Genomic DNA, 20,018 nt, shown 5'->3' on the forward strand with positions numbered 1-20,018 from the left:
TTATTATTACAGAAAAAAAGGTAATAATTTCTAAAAATAAGAATCATTTGTTTAAATGTAATTCGGAACTGTCTGAATAACGGGTGTACGGATAACTGCTCCTATACCTGTACTTTCCCATTATGCTGAAATAGAATGAGAGGAGGAGTATTTTCCACTATCCCAACACTTGGCGTCTGGTACCAAAGTAACATATGTGCTACAAATCTAACAGACTTTGTTGGAACACGTGCAACTTACCATGCCATCAGACTGGACATATCCAATGTCTTCAATAGCCTTGATATTGATAATGTGGATACCGTTGTCATTATCGTCCGCATACTCCTTCTGACTTTCCCTCATTGTTTCATTGGAAGTTGCTCTGGGCTCAGAAGAATGCTGGAAGCCTCCGCAGGCAGCGCGCTGGTCTGGAAGAGAGAAGAACAACACATCCAGCTGAGCCAGTGATCTGAGCCCGTCTCTCCCACGCCTCTAAAAAACCTGCTCTCCCAAGCTCTGCCTTCCTTGTGCTGCGCAGCAGTCGGAGCCAGATTAAGTCCCTTTGGAATTGTTTGTCAAAGAGTAACAAAGAGCAAGCAGCTCACTAATTTAATGATGTGGCTGCTAAAGGGAGTCCCTGGATGAGGCAAGAGCACCAAAGTTCAGGTCTGAACACTGGCTATGGTACAGCTCCCAGCATCCTCCAATAGCCATGCAAGATGGATCCTTTTTTTAACTGGAGAATTCAACTAAAGTGTTACTATGTCGTAAGCATCGCTAAAATATCAGACTTTCTTTCATAGATTTGTGTTACCATAACTGTATTTCACCCCTTTTATTTCCCCTATTCATTTTCAGATTGTCTTTTAAATTTGAGCCTGGCTGCTGGGGTCTACTGTGCTAGCAACCAGGTAGTATAGTAAATGCCCACATTGGAAAACTACATAATAAAACACGGGAAAGACAGCAGTAAAAATGTTTAAATCTTAGATAAAACTCTTTAATCAACAAGCCATTTACCTCAGTCTCCATTCCACCATGACATCCAGTTAATTAGTTAGGTGCAATATTCTTACAAAAATGAACTCTGAGCAATTTTACCTTACTTTTTAAAGTCTTACAACACCTTTACCCTACTGAATTACATTGTAAATGCTTTAGAAACAGGGACCTGTAGATCAGCTTTAAAACTAAAACTAAAGTTCATTTTTAAAAAAACATTTAAGTAAAGTACTAGCTTTCCAGTTTAAAATTTCTGTTGCGATCTGGTTGCTAGGTTCTAACTTACCCTAGCAACCTTGTTATGGTTTGAGTGAGAGACCAAAAGATGAATAGGAGAGGACAACAATTTTTTACTTACTGTAAAAAAATCCCTTTAAATGGAATTTACTTCCTTTTAATCTCAAGGGATGCCCTTGTATCCTCGGCAAGAATCTATGGCAGTTGATCACTGTGGGGCGGACCTCCCTATATCTGTAAAACTATTATAAAGTAAACGGGACCCTGAAAATGTTGGATCTACAAGAGAGGTTTGACAAGCACTGATCTATGGTAAATGATGTTTCAGAGACATTTATGCAGTCCTCTTATATATTTATCCATAATTATCATACCTATGATACATCTTCTTCAATGTAGGCAATCCCACCACTCAGAGCCCTAGTCCAATTAGAGATTGTACTACTGACTATTAATCTATTAAACCTCCACATTAAACCTGGCCATGTGGCCAAACTTGCATTTTTAAATTTGCTCAAAATCCAGCATCATTTATGTAAGGCAATGCAGATTCTCAACTCTTATTTCTTGATTGCCTGATCCTTGACTGATCTTTGTGCCTCCCCCTGCCTTGCCTCTGTCTGTGTCAATAAGTTCTTGTTGCAAAGTGCAAAAAAACATGGTGGCTTGCATCTGGCTTTTGCACGTTGCTCCCTGCCCTGCTGTCAGTAAATGATCCCTTGGGATACCCCACTATTGAGTTCACAGCATTTTCTAACTGGGTCTGGTTAGCAGCACCATTATCTGTTTATAAGTAACACCAACCTTTCCAAAAGGGCCGGAGGTAAGGTAGGCAGAAGATGCAGCTGCCCAGGGCACATCAGCCAATGAATGTGCAGAGTCCTGCCTTTTGCTCCCACACTACTTCCTGTACAGCTGCATTATTTCCTGTCAGCTGATCTCTGAGGGAGCACACATCACAAAATGGCGGCTCAAGGGAAAGGATGTAAAAGGGCAATATTTACTGATATATCTATTCCAGTTTGGTAACATTCTGTAATATGTCACTTAACGTAATATAAACTATCTGTTGGTTACGTATTCATTCTGGGGGTAAAGTTTCCCTTTAATAAGATCATCTCTATAGTGTTTAACGTTTCATTCATTTTTTATTACATAGAATTAAATAAAAAGCTAAGAAAATAGCTTACTGTGCACACAGATCTTTCCTTTTCTGCATACTTGCATGCAGGGGAGGACTGGCAATTTTGGCCTGGGAAGCAAACAGACCCCAGTGACCTCCATCGCAGGGGCCCCACCCTGGTCTACGCCAACTCATTAATAAAACAGGCGTTGCAAACATTCTAGGAAATATTTGTTTGAAATGTATGCTATTGGTCAACTTGAAGATAAATGACTGCAAGGTTAAGGCTTCGTAGAGGATAATAAATCTTTATTTATTTATTTATGATTTTACAAGTGCCTTAAAAGGAAGTTCTATCCTATGGATATGCAGGTAATATATATGCATATGAAGTTAAACAATAGCCTAAAAAGCAAATAAATAACTAAAAATGTAATATAAAAACCTATAACACTGACCCAGACTGGCCATACATGGTGAGAATCACTTGTTTGGTCTTAGCCCGGTAGGTGGCCAATATGGGCTGGGACCAAGCGCACAGATCTCATCAGGCCCACTGGTATAAAGCACACAATACAACTTTACTAGTATATTTTCCCATGATCTGATATTCCTATGATTGCTACATACAACCCTGGGAATAACATATGTAACGGGTATATAAAGCTCAACTCAATTGTGCCGAGCCTGACACTACACTTTATAACTTTATTATTAGCAAATGTCCTAAATATTTTAAAATAAATAGGGGGTATCAAAAAGGGGTCCCTGCATTTTATGACACAGTAGCTCCAGCATTTCATCACACACTGGCCACAACATTTGAAGACACAGTGGCCAACACATTGCTTTACACAGTGGCCCCAGCATTGTATGATACAGACACCCTAGCAATTTCCCACTCAGTACCCACAAAGTCAGAGAATGAGCCAGGATATGTATGCTCCCCCCCCCCCTTCCCACACAAATACTCTTCTCCATTTGCTTCTTTGTTTAAGATCAACCTTATAGGGTGAAGACACACTAAGCTACTAGTAGCAGATACTTTTTCAAGGCTACTAAACTCCAGATAATACCCTGCCATAGACAATACTGAGAATTGCCTCTGCTAAAACACACGTAGAGACAATTATCAGTAAATGATCAGCATTGTCTATATTAGTAGCTATGACAAGTAGCTGCTACTAGTAGCTCTGTGTGTCTTCACCCTTAATATAATCTGTTCCTCGAATATGATTTAACAAATAATATTCCCAATACACATACATTGTTTCACAGTACTGTTATTTCTCTGATGTAATCAGATTATTTAGAGATGGTCCAGCCAATCGGATGTTTAGGTCATTATTATTGCCGCACATAGCAGGCCATTTCTTTTTGTCCATCTTTAAATTTTCCAAATGTTGGGAGGTAGGTATTGGGTGTAACTTGAAAATTTGATTTTAATATTCAAACATCACTTGGCAATTAGAGAAACAAAATTCCAAATAACCACAACCTACTGTAAGGTGTAGTGCAGAGCATTTTATACATTAAACATTGTAGTACAGGTCATCTGTAAACTTGTTGAAGTGTACAGAAAAAATCTAGCACAAAACTTCACCACAATTTTATACAACTTGTGTAAGTTTCCTTAGTGCAACAATACAAACCATATATGTAGTAAACAGCACCATATAAGTTAAAAAAATGAAAAATCCTTTATTCCATCTGCATCCTGGATAATATGAGCATGAATGCTGGGAGGGCAAATACTGGCACTGTCATTCTGTAAGCTTCACCTGCCTAATTTATTTCTGTGTTTGTTTTACCCATTTTATCTTCTCTAGTACAGCAGGTACAGCAGCAAGAACAATGGCCCATTGAGAAAATAATAGCAAATGGTGGATTACATCCTTCCTTTAATCCTTTTTATCAATCCTTTTTTATGCTTTGTGCATTTTTCTCAGGTGTAGAGAAATGAAACTTCCAGTTAAAACAGTTGTACAAAAACATACAGTGGTGTGAAAAACTATTTGCCCCCTTCCTGATTTCTTATTCTTTTGCATGTTTGTCACACTTAAATGTTTCTGCTCATCAAAAACCGTTTAAGTATTAGTGAAAGATAACATAATTGAACACAAAATGCAGTTTTTAAATGAAGGTTTACGTTATTAAAGGAGAAAAAAAACTCCAAATCTACATGGCCCTGTGTGAAAAAGTAATTGCCCCCCTTGTTAAAAAATAACTTAACTGTGGTTTATCAATTTCAATTTTCAATTTCAATATCAATTTCTGTAGTCACCCCCAGGCCTGATTACTGCCACACCTGTTTCAATCAAGAAATCACTTAAATAGGAGCTACCTGGCACAGAGAAGTAGACCAAAAGCACCTCAAAAGCTAGACATCATGCCAAGATCCAAAGAAATTCAGGAACAAATGAGAACAAAAGTAATTGAGATCTATCAGTCTGGTAAAAGTTATAAAGCCATTTCTAAAGCTTTGGGACTCCAGCGAACCACAGTGAGAGCCATTATCCACAAATGGCAAAAACATGGAACAGTGGTGAACCTTCCCAGGAGTGGCCGGCCGACCAAAATTACCCCAAGAGCGCAGAGACAACTCATCCGAGAGGCCACAAAAGACCCCAGGACAACATCTAAAGAACTGCAGGCCTCACTTGCCTCAATTAAGGTCAGTGTTCACGACTCCACCATAAGAAAGAGACTGGGCAAAAACGACCTGCATGGCAGATTTCCAAGGCGCAAACCACTTTTAAGCAAAAAGAACATTAAGGCTCGTCTCAATTTTGCTAAAAAACATCTCAATGATTGCCAAGACTTTTGGGAAAATATCTTGTGGACCGACGAGACAAAAGTTGAACTTTTTGGAAGGTGCGTGTCCCGTTACATCTGGCGTAAAAGTAACACAGCATTTCAGAAAAAGAACATCATACCAACAGTAAAATATGGTGGTGGTAGTGTGATGGTCTGGGGTTGTTTTGCTGCTTCAGGACCTGAAAGGCTTGCTGTGATAGATGGAACCATGAATTCTACTGTCTACCAAAAAATCCTGAAGGAGAATGTCCGGCCATCTGTTCGTCAACTCAAGCTGAAGCGATCTTGGGTGCTGCAGCAGGACAATGACCCAAAACACACCAGCAAATCCACCTCTGAATGGCTGAAGAAAAACAAAATGAAGACTTTGGAGTGGCCTAGTCAAAGTCCTGACCTGAATCCTATTGAGATGTTGTGGCATGACCTTAAAAAGGCGGTTCATGCTAGAAAACCCTCAAATAAAGCTGAATTACAACAATTCTGCAAAGATGAGTGGGCCAAAATTCCTCCAGAGCGCTGTAAAAGACTCGTTGCAAGTTATCGCAAACGCTTGATTGCAGCTATTGCTGCTAAGGGTGGCCCAACCAGTTATTAGGTTCAGGGGGCAATTACTTTTTCACACAGGGCCATGTAGGTTTGGATTTTTTTTCTCCCTAAATAATAAAAACCCTCATTTAAAAACTGCATTTTGTGTTTACTTGTGTTATCTTTGACTAATAGTTAAATGTGTTTGATGATCAGAAACATTTTGTGTGACAAACATGCAAAAGAATAAGAAATCAGGAAGGGGGCAAATAGTTTTTCACACCACTGTACATGTCATTAGTAAATGTACGGCTGTAGTGAACTGTGGCCTAAAGGTGGCCATACATGTTACAATTACGATTGCTCATAACCTCCACTATAGGTGGCCATACACGCAACCTTGTTTCGTACGATAATCGGTGCGTGTATGGCATGTCGGCGAGTCGACCGATATCGCAGGAAGCTGCCGATATCGGACGACTCGCCGATCGGACAAGTTTGAAAATTTTGATCGGGCGCCATAGAAGGCGCCTGACCAAAATTCTCCCTTCAGAGCTGAATCGGCAGAAGGAGGTAGAAATCCTATTGTTTCTACCTCCTTACCTGCCGATTCAGCCCTGAATGGTGTGTGGCGGATCTTACGATGTTTCGTGCGACCGATGGTCGTACGAAACATCGTCAGATCGCCACGTGTATGGCCACCTTAATGTTCAGGGCTGAAGAGTCAGATATGGAGTTAAGGTGGCCATACGCGGGTCGATTGTAGCTGCCGATATTGGTCCCTTAGACCGATTCGGCAGCTGATTGGCCCATGTATGGGCACTAATGACGGGCCTGCCCGACTGATATCTGGCCTGAAGTCGCGCAGATATCGATTGGGCAGGTTAAAAAATTCAGTCGGATCGGGGACCACATCAGCTCATTGATGCAGTCCCCGAGCCGACTGCGCCCTTAACAGTCGTTATAATGGCCAGAGCCAAAAGACTGAATTAGCCTAATTTCCCCCAATATCGCCACCCCCCCCCCCCCCCCCGTAGGTGGGGATATCGGGAAAAGATCCGCTCCCTTGGCGACCTCGCCAGGCGAGCGGATCATTACGTGTATGGCCACCTTTAAAAACAATATTCTAAAAACTGAATATATATCTGCAGATATGGGACACCTGGATACTAAATAAAGACAGTCTCTCTAGAACACAAAGCTATGGGTAGGGTCCTTACCTTCAACCTGAAAAAAAATAATAGACAAATGTGGGAGAACGTAAACCAATAACAATGAATATCTCATACTAACACTGAAACCTAGAGCGCAAAAAGTTATGTTGATTTCTGTTTTTTTTTTTCTTTCTTTTTTCTCCTTCCCTCTTTATCCCCCCCCTCCCATATTATGCACGTAAATATGCAATTGAATGTAAAAGATTCTCTAAGCTTGATAATGCATCCAGCAAACAATATGCTATGTCTACAAAATATGTTAAAAACTAATAAAAATAAAAGTATACAAAAAAAACAACAATATTCTACCCCTATCTAATGATTCAGCTGTAAACGCAGCTTTTGCTCAGACGCCTTCAACGACCCCTGAACACAATCTTTTGTCCTGCTTTTGTGAAATTGGTCGCCTTGTCAATCCCCCAAACATGCACCAAATATTATACCAAACCTTGTTTCGGTGCGTGTATGGCCAGCTTAAGGACGTGGTGGCATTTGAAGTATCTCAGACTACACCCATAGGTGCTCCCATCACTGTCTGCCCCTGCTCTTCACCTACTCACGGAGCACATATTGCTCCCTAGTACACAATGAATTACTAAGCCGCTTCTGGCAGTGATTTGTGACTATTTCAGCTATGTAATGCCCTCAGGTGCTCACAGAAATACCTAACACAGAAATACTCCCCGTAAAGTTCACATCAGGAATGTATGAACTATGAAGTATACATGTCCTATGTATTTTACATGTCTCAATGAAGTGAAACTGTTTAAAGAGTACTGTCTCTTGCACCTTCTAAAAAAAAAAAGCATTTTACAGACTGCTTTGGTTCTACTCAGTTCATTCATTGAACACTGCTCCAGATATCGCAAAGTTTACTCCTAGAAAATCGAAAATATTTGAAAATGATTTGAAAACATGTCACTCGGCTTCCCTGCCCAATACTACTATCAGGGGAATATAAGGGTACTATAGTCAAGGGCCTCATATGCGTGGATTTAAAAAGAGGTGTGGCTTATTGTGAGTGGGCATGGTTTTGGAGTGCTGTGGGAAGAGTTTGAAATAATTGGGAAGCAGCCCGGACAAGTTAGGGGTAAAGTTTGCAATAAATGATCCATGGTGGATCAGGGGTGTGGGCATGCATGCCAGGGACATTACTCTAGGAGGCCCCGGTAGCCACTGGTCTAATAACTGGAGTCCCCTGTGGAGAGAGGCCTGCTAACTTAGTAATATGGGGCCCCATGATTACAGATGGTCAGCTCCCCAAGTGGCTACTCAGTGTAAGTGAACCATACTGTCCATTAGACCCAAAGCACAGAGGTGTTCTTGGCTGCTTCTCAGAAGGGTATGGCCCTGTAGGCTTGCATATGGAACTGAAATATAATGCTAATACTGCAGCACAAATGAACATTTTTACAGGCGCATATTCTAACATTCACAAGTAAATATAAAAAATATATCCATGACATAACACGCATGGTAAGCCAACAACTCGTAGAGGCATTTGCCATTTCTTATATTGTACCGACATGGCTACATTCAGGATTTGGGGCGAGTGAAGGAAAGGAAAGCTTCTCTGCTGTTTGCTTGCAGCTTTCTTGGAAGATAATTGCCAATAAAACTAGAACAACAAACCAGTACAGTTTAGTTTGGCTCCAGTGACACAATACACAAATACACATACATGGACCTGCCGGCCCTCCCCTTGTATTATAAGTTAAACAACAAACGTTTAGTTGTACATAAATGCCTATTGTGACCTTCCAGATTAGATCATAACATGCTACACGGGCAAACTAGTAAGACATATTACTGTTTCAGATAATTTAAGATAAGATTTAAGATATATTTAAAATAGCTACCACCCGTAACCCTAGGGCTTAAGGGACCTGTTTATTTAGATAAAAAGTATGCAATGTTTCATTATTGTGGCAAAATCATTTATTTCTATACTGTTTATCATTCTTTCCTATAATAACATTGGCGTCAAGTATCATTTTTACCAGTCAGGCCAGTAAAATAATGGTCAGATGACAACCCAAAGCACGGTGAGTCTGGGACTCTATAGAAAACAATGGGCTGGGTTCATTTATGTGTCTGAAAAAAAGGCAGTCTACAGAACAATATACAATTTATTAAGAAATTATGGAATATGATCCCATTACATCCTTATTATACAGGTATGGGACCCGTTATCCAGAATGCTCGGGACCAAATGTATTCCGGATAAGGGGTCTTTCCGTAATTTGGACCTCCATATCTTAAGTCTACTAAAAAAACAATAACTAAACCCAATAGGATTGTTCTGCCCCCAATAAGGGGTAATTATATCTTAGTTGGGATCAAGTACAGGTACTGTTTTATTATTACAGAGAAAAGGGAATCATTTAACCATTAAATAAACCCAATAGGGCTGTTCTGCCCCCAATAAGGGGTAATTATATCTTAGTTGGGATCAAGTACAGGTACTGTTTTATTATTACATAGAAAAGGGAATCATTTAACCATTAAATAAACCCAATAGGACTGTTCTGCCCCAATAAGGGGTAATTATATCTTAGTTGGGATCAAGTACAGGTACTGTTTTATTATTACAGAGAAAAGGGAATCATTTAACCATTAAATAAACCCAATAGGGCTGTTCTGCCCCCAATAAGGGGTAATTATATCTTAGTTGGGATCAAGTACAGGTACTGTTTTATTATTACAGAGAAAAGGGAATCATTTAACCATTAAATAAACCCAATAGGGCTGTTCTGCCCCCAATAAGGGGTAATTATATCTTAGTTGGGATCAAGTACAGGTACTGTTTTATTATTACAGAGAAAAGGGAATCATTTAAACATTGGGATCAAGTACAATCAAGTACAACGTTTTGTTTTATTATTACAGAGAGAAAGGAAATCAATTTTAAAAATCTGAATTATTTCATTAAAATGGAATCTATGGGAGACAGGCATTCCATAATTCGGAACTCTCTGGATAATGGGTTTCCGGATAACAGATCCCATACCTGTAATATGGGACTGGTTCATCTCCAGAAACTGGGAGACCTGTTTCGAGGCGCCTTTCTGACATTGGGACAATGCTTGCGTGTGGTTCCTATAATATCAGCCCATTACTCTTTTTGTTATAATTAAGCACAACTTGTTACTAATTAGTGTTTTGTTCCAAGAGACCACGTGAAATAATCTGTTTTCTTCAATTAGAAATTAAGGGGCAGAAGTATTCTAGTCTGCCCACAAAGAGGCCACAACAGGACATCTGTTAGAACTGATTTATGGATTTGATAAATAGACATTTTCCCATATAAGATAATAATATAAATAGCTCCAGATTTTTTTTAAAAAAAGTATTTGTCTGTACATGGCCACTTCCTGTTGTGAGAAAGGAGCACATAAGAGGCGCATTTGTGTTAGCAAGTAATATATAGCCTTTTTAAAATGGAACATTCCTGCCCTGTAATGACAGAGTGGATCCTGCCGATCCCCCCTTGCTCTATAGATACAGTTAACTGTAGTGATGTAATATATTGTATTGAGACCATGAAGCTCATTTCTAGTACACAACTACACGGCAACCAATAGCAACCAATTAGAATCTTGCTTTCCTTTTTCAAATTTAGAAGACTAAGCAAAATTTACTACTGCTGATTACTATTTGAAATTGATGCAATTTAGCACCTATTTTAGTAAGTAAACATATTTCCCTTACATTTAGTCAGCACAAAAGTTGACTAAGGGCAAGGGCATGCAGTGCGGATTGTAAGACTGTGGATAAGCACAAAATGACATTTCCCCCCTACGCTGAAAAAATTTTAGCGCTTAAAGTTGCGACTTTTTAGATGTCCAAATGGCTAAAAATCCGAATCCAACAATCACCAGCTAAAACTTGCCGAGATCATGTAGAAGTCAATGGCAGATGTCCCTTTCCAGAAAGATCCTTCTTTTGCCTCAAAACTGTATCCATATTGGATTTTTGATGCTGGTTTTTATGTGACAATATGAAGAATTCGAGCTTTCGGGACGACAATTTAAAAACAGGTCACAGTTTCTGCAACTTTTTCCCCACACGGACTTTTTTCATTTCGAATTTTTTAGTAAATGTCAGACATTCGTGGAAATAAGTTTGGTCGAATTTTTAGAAATAAAAATATGAGAAATGTTAGAGTTTTAGTAAATCTGTCCCTCGGTGTTGGCGGATTTCGGCTGTGTGTGCCTGCACCTGGGTGGATTCAATGCTTTGTGTTGCAGGCGCAAATAGAAGATTTTATAAGTGGGGCGGGTCAAGCCGACCGGGCGCCCTAGGCAACCTGGTCGGCCAACTCCGCCCACCCCCCCCAACAGCGCATGCGCGCCAAAGCATAGGGGGAGGCGCAGGGGGGGGGGCGGTGCGATTAGATCGGTCATTGCCTCCGCCGCTAATGACAAGCGGCGGAGGCAATGACAAAGTAGCACTAGGGGTAGGCAGGAGAGGCTGCCTGGCGCCCCCCAATCGTTGCGCCCTAGGCAGCTGCCTCTTCTGCCTACCCCTAGTTCCGGCCCTGGTAGGGGCAGATTGTCAGTCTGCAGATATCCTCCCCTTTTACCCTTGCACTAAGAATACATGAACGGCAGGTACGGTAGAATCCCCATTTTTTGTTTTTTTTTAGGGAACCTTGAAAAAACGGTGTAAAATCCAGGAAACTGTGGTGTAGACTAAGGGGCCCATTCATTAAAGCACCAATTTTCGCTAGTTAACAGCACAATTGGAAAAAATTCAGAGTAGCCACAATCATGTCTGATGTGCGAAAATTCTTTTCTTGGTCATATGGAAATATTGTGGTTGCGATCCGAAAGTCACAAAATTTCCAGATCCGAACGATCGTAAACGGCGGGAAAAACTTCAGAAAAATTAGAAAAGCTTACAAACTTCAGTGCATGATTTTGGAAGCTTTCCATAGGACTCAATGGCAGCTCCAACCTGGCCAAAAGATAGTCACGATACCGAAACTTGAATGAATTCCAAAATGGTCATAGTCTTTGCGAAAAATATGACTTTTTCGTAAAAGTTAACGCAAACCACGAAAAAGTCCCATAATTTTAACAATATTATCATGGTCATTATGAAAAGTTCTTTAGCTTAGAAAAAATATGATTTTTTCTGAAAAAAAAGAATTGTGCTTTCATGAATGGGCCCCTAAGAGACAGGTTTTGCAAGCTGGACTACCTATAATATATATATTTACCTATGCAATAAATGATTTGTGTATGGCCATGGGAGGTGCAAACTAATGTATGTATATCCTTATTTATGAAGTGCTACTTATGTACGCAGCACTGTACAGTAGAATACATTAATACAAACAGGGTGTTATTAAGATAATAATAGATAAATACAAAGTATAACAATAAATACAGATAGATACAAGATAAATACAGTTGCAACAAGTTAAGAGACAAAGACACAAGAGAATGGAGGTCCCTGCCCCGTAGAGCTTACAATCTATATACTAAAAGAGCCCAGTGGTATCTTAAATAGCTTATTGTCACTAAAAATAGCATTCACATAGGCCAAACAGCTATTTTTCAGCTATTTTTAGCAAAGCTGTGAAACATTTTTGTTCTAAAATGTGGGAAACCTTGTGTAAAGCCCCCACTGAAATGGTGGGACACAAAATAGCAGTGTTAAATGGGGGACAACTTAAAATGCAGGAATGTCAGGGAATGTTCAAGCTTTGTATACAGGATCACATTTCTGAGCTCTATCATTAATGTAAAAATATCTTGGGAAGAGAGGAGAGCACCAAGGGGCGCAAAACTTATGTCATTCAAAGAAGGAATTTGATACAGTATGAACTTTATTTCCAAATACACTAAAAAGGCGCAATTACTCTCATAAGGCCACTGTGTTTGTGTGGGGATCATGCACAACTGTAGCCACGCAGACAGCAAATATACATTAATACAGGATATACAGTAGCAAATACAAGGAAACAGATTTTTCCAATATTTACGACTAGCTCCCATATGCTGCTACAATGAAAGATATAAACTTTATTTTAGCTATGAGCGTACAATGAAAACAAGCTTATCCATCCCAAAAATATATTAAAATGTATACAAATATTTAGTCAATATAAATTAAAACTGATACATATGTAGGTTAATATCTTGCAGTCAATGTAGAATTGGCCCTTAGAAACTATGGCAAACTTCATTTTAAGGTTTGTTTTTGTATATACACTGCCTAGTAAAAATCTTTTATTAATTAAAAGAAGCACAAGCCCTATTTATTTTTGTTCATGCAGAAGATAGGAGTATCTTGGGCCTTTAAGACCAGAACATTGATCTCATACCTTAGAGGGATGCAGCTGCCAAGGAAATACCCATCCCATTAATCTGCCTACTTAAAAAAACCTACTTAAAACAAAGACAAACATCTACAAACACTTGATCACTGACCACAAAATATGTCTAAAGCCTAAAAGATTAACGCGGCCCCAGCAGCTAAACACACGTTTATTACTCATATCACGTACTGTCGTTTTTCCATTCCACCCAATACAGTCTTTCTATAAGGAGAAGACACACGGAGCTACTAGTAGCAGCTACTTGTCGTGGCTAATACAATAGATACATTACATTAACATTTATTTATAAAGCGCCAACATATTCCGCAGCGCTGATAGTGCTGATCATTTACAGATAATTGTCTGTACATGTGTTTTAGCAGAGGCAATTCTCAGTATTGTCTATGGCAGGGGATATTCTGGTGTTTAGTAGCCATGACAAGTAGTTACTACTAGTAGCTCTGTGTGTCTTTACCCTATGGGGGAGATTTATCAATCCACGAACGCTCCGAATGCGTTTTTTTCGTAATGATCGTTATTTTTGCGACAATTTCGTCGCCGTCGCGACTTTTTCGTATCTTGTGCGAATTTTTCGTCGCCGTCGCGACTTTTTCGTATCTTGTGCAAATTTTTCGACGCTGACGCAACAAATTCGTATTGTCGCGCTGAGTACGAAAGCTTCGGATTCATTCAAGCTTCGGTACCGTGACTTTCCTTGGGCCAGGTTGGAGCTGCAGAGTGCCATTGAGCCCTATGGGAGACTTTCCTTGGGCCAGGTTGGAGCTGCAGAGTGCCATTGAGCCCTATGGGAGACTTTCCTTGGGCCGGGTTGGAGCTGCAGAGTGCCATTGAGCCCTATGGGAGACTTTCATTGGGCCGGGTTGGAGCTGCAGAGTGCCATTGAGCCCTATGGGAGACTTTCCTTGGGCCAAGTTGGAGCTGCAGAGTGCCATTGAGCCCTATGGGAGACTTTCCTTGGGCCAGGTTGGAGCTGCAGAGTGCCATTGAGCCCTATGGGAGACTTTCCTTGGGCCAGGTTGGAGCTGCAGAGTGCCATTGAGCCCTATGGGAGGCTTTCCTTGGGCCGGGTTGGAGCTGCAGAGTGCCATTGAGCCCTATGGGAGACTTTCCTTGGGCCGGGTTGGAGCTGCAGAGTGCCATTGATTCCTATGGGAGGCTTCCCTTGGGCCAGGTTGGAGCTGCAGAGTGCCATTGAGCCCTATGGGAGACTTTCCTTGGGCCAGGTTGGAGCTGCAGAGTGCCATTGAGCCCTATGGGAGACTTTCCTTGGGCCAAGTTGGAGCTGCAGAGTGCCATTGAGCCCTATGGGAGACTTTCCTTGGGCCGGGTTGGAGCTGCAGAGTGCCATTGAGCCCTATGGGAGACTTTCCTTGGGCCGGGTTGGAGCTGCAGAGTGCCATTGAGCCCTATGGGAGACTTTCCTTGGGCCAGGTTGGAGCTGCAGAGTTCCATTGAGCCCTATGGGAGACTTTCCTTGGGCCGGGTTGGAGCTGCAGAGTGCCATTGAGCCCTATGGGAGACTTTCCTTGGGCCGGGTTGGAGCTGCAGAGTGCCATTGAGCCCTATGGGAGACTTTCCTTGGGCCGGGTTGGAGCTGCAGAGTGCCATTGAGCCCTATGGGAGACTTTCCTTGGGCCGGGTTGGAGCTGCAGAGTGCCATTGAGCCCTATGGGAGACTTTCCTTGGGCCGGGTTGGAGCTGCAGAATGCCATTGAGCCCTATGGGAGACTTTCCTTGGGCCGGGTTGGAGCTGCAGAGTGCCATTGAGCCCTATGGGAGACTTTCCTTGGGCCGGGTTGGAGCAGCAGAGTGCCATTGAGCCCTATGGGAGACTTTCCTTGGGCCAGGTTGGAGCTGCAGAGTGCCATTGAGCCCTATGGGAGACTTTCCTTGGGCCGGGTTGGAGCTGCAGAATGCCATTGAGCCCTATGGGAGAATTTCCTTGGGCCAGGTTGGAGCTGCAGAGTGCCATTGAGCCCTATGGGAGACTTTCCTTGGGCCAGGTTGGAGCTGCAGAGTGCCATTGAGCCCTATGGGAGACTTTTCTTGGGCCGGGTTGGAGCTGCAGAGTGCCATTGAGCCCTATGGGAGACTTTCCTTGGGTCGGGTTGGAGCTGCAGAGTGCCATTGAGCCCTATGGGAGGCTTTCCTTGGGCCGGGTTGGAGCTGCAGAGTGCCATTGAGCCCTATGGGAGGCTTTCCTTGGGCCAGGTTGGAGCTGCAGAGTGCCATTGAGCCCTATGGGAGACTTTCCTTGGGCCAGGTTGGAGCTGCAGAGTGCCATTGAGCCCTATGGGAGACTTTCCTTGGGCCGGGTTGGAGCTGCAGAGTGCCATTGAGCCCTATGGGAGACTTTCCTTGGGCCAGGTTGGAGCTGCAGAGTGCCATTGAGCCCTATGGGAGACTTTCCTTGGGCCGGGTTGGAGCTGCAGAGTGCCATTGAGCCCTATGGGAGACTTTCCTTGGGCCAGGTTGGAGCTGCAGAGTGCCATTGAGCCCTATGGGAGACTTTCCTTGGGCCGGGTTGGAGCTGCAGAGTGCCATTGAGCCCTATGGGAGACTTTCCTTGGGCCAGGTTGGAGCTGCAGAGTGCCATTGAGCCCTATGGGAGACTTTCCTTGGGCCGGGTTGGAGCTGCAGAGTGCCATTGAGCCCTATGGGAGACTTTCCTTGGGCTGGGTTGGAGCTGCAGAGTGCCATTGATTCCTATGGGAGGCTTCCAAAATCATGCACAGAAGGATCAAAGTCGAAAAGGTTTTACGATCGTTCAATACAAAAAAGTCGCGACGGCGACGTAAAATTTGCGCAAGATACAAAAAAGTCGCGGCGGCGACGAAAAAGTCGTGATCTTCAGAAATGATCGTATCCAACCCGAATTTTTCCCATTCGGGATTCGAACTCGTGTTTTAATGAATCGGCCCCTAAGTGTCTAATATTATGAAATGTCCACATATCTGATCTAATAAGAATGTAAGTATAAATGTATGGGTGCCTATGGATGAAGCCACGCAGGTATAGGGTTTATAGGCCTCACCTACTGTTCTCTGTTATAATGCATGTGTTCTTAGCACAAAACTAATAGCCTGTGCTATTTCTGGCATTGTATATTGCTTGTTTTTCATCTTCTGCTCCCACACACAAAATGTTTCCGGATAATGGTGATTAGTCCCCAGGGGGTTTTGTAATTTTTGAAAGATATAAATGTTTGAAAGTTTATGGAAGTAGTTCCTGCACTTACAGGGTAGTCTGGTTCCATGTCCAACAAACAGAATATATCCCCACACACAGATATATCGGCATAGCCAGATAACAATGTCTACAATAAAACAGAACACAACATAGTGCATATGTGGTCAAATGGCACTGAACCAACAGATCATCCATAAATGAGAATAAGGTTGAAGACACACAGAGCTACTAGTAGCAGCTACTTGCCATGGCTACTAAAATAGACAATGCTGATCATTTACTGATAATTGCCTCTATGTGTGTTTTAGCAGAGGCAATTCTCAGTATATTTTCTGGTGTTATATATTTTCTACCTGCTCACCTTCTCATACAAGGCAATTAAATAAGTCTAGCAAGATCTATTACGCATGCATAAAACTATGCTGCTACAAACTCATCATATTGTTATTTTCCATGTATTAAAGTATCTTATCCCTTTATTAACCATTATAAAAGCGGTCCTATCACTTTAATCAGATTAAAAGGCCTATTCAGGGGCATTTCTGGCCATTTGGCTATTCTGAGGTGACCTTTTGGATGCCACCTCGCCCATATTGCTAGTGCAGAGATCACAACAGCCTTGAAGTCTTGAAGTTACCAGGAGTGGCTTTTTGGCAGCTCTGGTAACTTGGGGGCTGCTGCTGCCTGAGGCGGGTTTCTCAACTTGACTCATGGCAGCAGCGCCCATGGGCCTATTGTTTTTTAGGCTTAGAAGAAGATTCCTTTTTGAATAGTGGAACCACATTAGTAGTTTGCCACGTGCCACACCTAGAATACTGAAAAATTAAGAAAAGAGGTTTGGCAATCTCAGTGTAGAGCTTGTTTAGTACCCTTGGATGAATACCATCTGGTCCCGAACCTTTCTTAACCTTTACCTGTTCTAGTCTCTTAATTTCCCCCTGAGTATCCATAGTTAAATTATTAGAATTGTAGTTTTTTTTTCCCCTTGTTAAATGGGTTAAACAAGCTCAATAAGTAAGAGCGTTAATGCAAAAAAACAAGGGTTACTTAATGCTGGTATTACAGGTATGGGATCCCTTATCCAGAAACCCGTTATCAAGAAAGCTCCAAATTACGAAAAGCCTGTCTCCCATGGACTCCATTTTAATCAAATAATTCAGAATTTTAAAAGTGATTTCCTTTTTCTCTGTAGTATAAAAACAGTACCTTGTAATTGATCCCAACTAAGATATAATTACCCCTTATTGGGGGCAGAACAGCCCTATTGGGTTTATTTAATGGTTAAATGATTCCCTTTTCTCTGTAATAATAAAACAGTACCTGTACTTGATCCCAACTAAGATATAATTACCCCTTATTGGGGGCAGAACAATCCTATTGGGTTTATTTAATGGTTAAATGATTCCCTTTTCTCTGTAATAATAAAACAGTACCTGTACTTGATCCCAACTAAGATATAATTACCCCTTATTGGGGGCAGAACAGCCCTATTGGGTATATTTAATGGATAAATGATTCCCTTTTCTCTGTAATAATAAAACAGTACCTGTACTTGATCCCAACTAAGATATAATTACCCCTTATTGGGGGGCAGAACAGCCCTATTGGGTTTATTTAATGGTTAAATGATTCTCTTTTCTCTGTAATAATAAAACAGTACCTGTACTTGATCCCAACTAAGATATAATGACCCCTTATTGGGGGCAGAACAGCCCTATTGGGTTTATTTAATGGTTAAATGATTCCCTTTTCTCTGTAATAATAAAACAATACCTGTACTTGATCCCAACTAAGATATAATTACCCCTTATTGGGGCAGAACAGCCCTATTGGGTTTATTTAATGGTTAAATGATTCCCTTTTCTCTGTAATAATAAAACAGTACCTGTACTTGATCCCAACTAAGATATAATTACCCCTTATTGGGGGCAGAACAATCCTATTGGGTTTAATTAATATTTAATTAATTTTTTTAGTAGAGTTAAGGTATGGAAAGACCCCTTATCCGGTATATCCTTTGTCCCAAGCATTCTGGATAATAGGTCCTATACCTGTACTAGTTCTGAGAGAAGAGAAGACACTTTATTAAATTGCAAAAACAGACAAAAAAAAGTGAAAAAGAAAAGCATACAAAAATAATACTGAATCTTGAAAGAACCATTTGAATTCTCACTGGAGACAGACTAATCTTGGCGTATTTATGTTCTGAGAGACAACATTAGCATGGCACTTCAACAGAGAACTTCCTAATCAGCGACTGAGCCTCTTACTGAGGCTCTTGGGATAAGTGGAGCAATAAGAGGGAGTTACAGCACTCCAGTTACTAGAGAATACAGGAATAAATGTTATTTCTAATTATCATGGATCTGCAAACTGTGCCTCTGCAGCCAACTTACACTTCCAAATAGCTCTCGACAGGCCATAGATACTTACATTAGATTCAAATGAGGCTAATATTAACTATTTGATGCTCAAGAGGTAGTAATGTATTAAAAGGGGTTGCTCGCCTTTGAGTTATATTTAAGTATGATGTAGAGAGTAATTTGCAATTGATCTTCATTTTTTATTATTGGTAGTTTCTTAATTAATTTACTTTTTGTTCTACAGCTCTCCATTTGGAATTTCAGCAGTTATCTGGTTGCTATGGTCCAATTTACCTTAGTAACCAGGGAGTGGTTTGAGAGATTGGCAGATATATGAATAGTAGGGGGCTGAATAGAAAGATAAGTAATGATATGTAATGATTAGCTTTTATCGTTGTGAAACACAGCTCCTAAGATATGTTGAAATTTACAATACAGCGACAATGTACCGATCAACTGTCACTGTTCCATTTCCACCCCAAAGCCAAGAAAAGTAACTATTTTGTAACATCACATCCAGTTTACTGTTCCTGGTCGTGCAAATACAAACCATTGTCATTTTCAAACATGGGTGGGGGTGTTGAAGCTACCAAAAAGGATCGGATTATAGGAAACATTAACCTCTATAAAGTCTCTACCAGAGCTAGAATGTTCTAGTGTTGTCTAACTTTTCCAGATATCGAGCTTGTTAGTCATTTCAGGGGCCATTGGATGTGCAGGTTGATCAGGCGGGTTAGGGGCAGATTAGGGTTGAAATCTGAGCAACTATTGCAGGTTTGGGTATGGGTCAGACTGGGTAAGCACACTTTTTCTCTTCTCCTTGGAACCTAAGGTACAGGTAGAATTAATGTACAGAGCGGAGAGACGCAGGTATGGCTTGGGTGCCTGTCCTACAATGGCAACATTTTGCAGGTCAGGGTTGGGTGCAAGTTGAGTTTTTGTTGCCCCACAAATTACTAAGCCTGAGTACAATAAAATGTCATCCAAAACAGTCAGTAGAGCTCTTGAGCAACCTATGTGCCATAAAAATCTTGTGGAAGGCCGCAGTTGGACAGCCCTCGTCTGTGCTGCTGCTGTTTTTCCTGCACACATGATCAAACCTAATACAACAGTCCAATGCGTATTAAACATCTACATTGATTTTAGAACTACCTGTAAATGAAATCAATATCTGTTTGACCCTCTCTGCATTCTTGGTTTTGATTCTAGAACAGTGG

At 41.2% G+C, this 20,018-nt stretch overlaps 1 protein-coding gene across 1 annotated transcript in view; it reads right to left on the bottom strand.

The window, feature by feature from the left end:
- ano1 (anoctamin 1, calcium activated chloride channel) overlaps positions 1-20,018 on the bottom strand; it is a 128,297-nt gene that overhangs the window by 72,145 nt on the left and 36,134 nt on the right. Inside the window, 1 exon segment of the mRNA NM_001130327.1 lies at positions 241-410. Within this exon segment, the coding sequence (NP_001123799.1) occupies positions 241-410 (170 nt within the window).

The sequence above is a fragment of the Xenopus tropicalis genome, chromosome 4 (assembly GCF_000004195.4).
Source record: "Xenopus tropicalis strain Nigerian chromosome 4, UCB_Xtro_10.0, whole genome shotgun sequence".
Lineage (NCBI taxonomy): Eukaryota > Metazoa > Chordata > Amphibia > Anura > Pipidae > Xenopus > Xenopus tropicalis.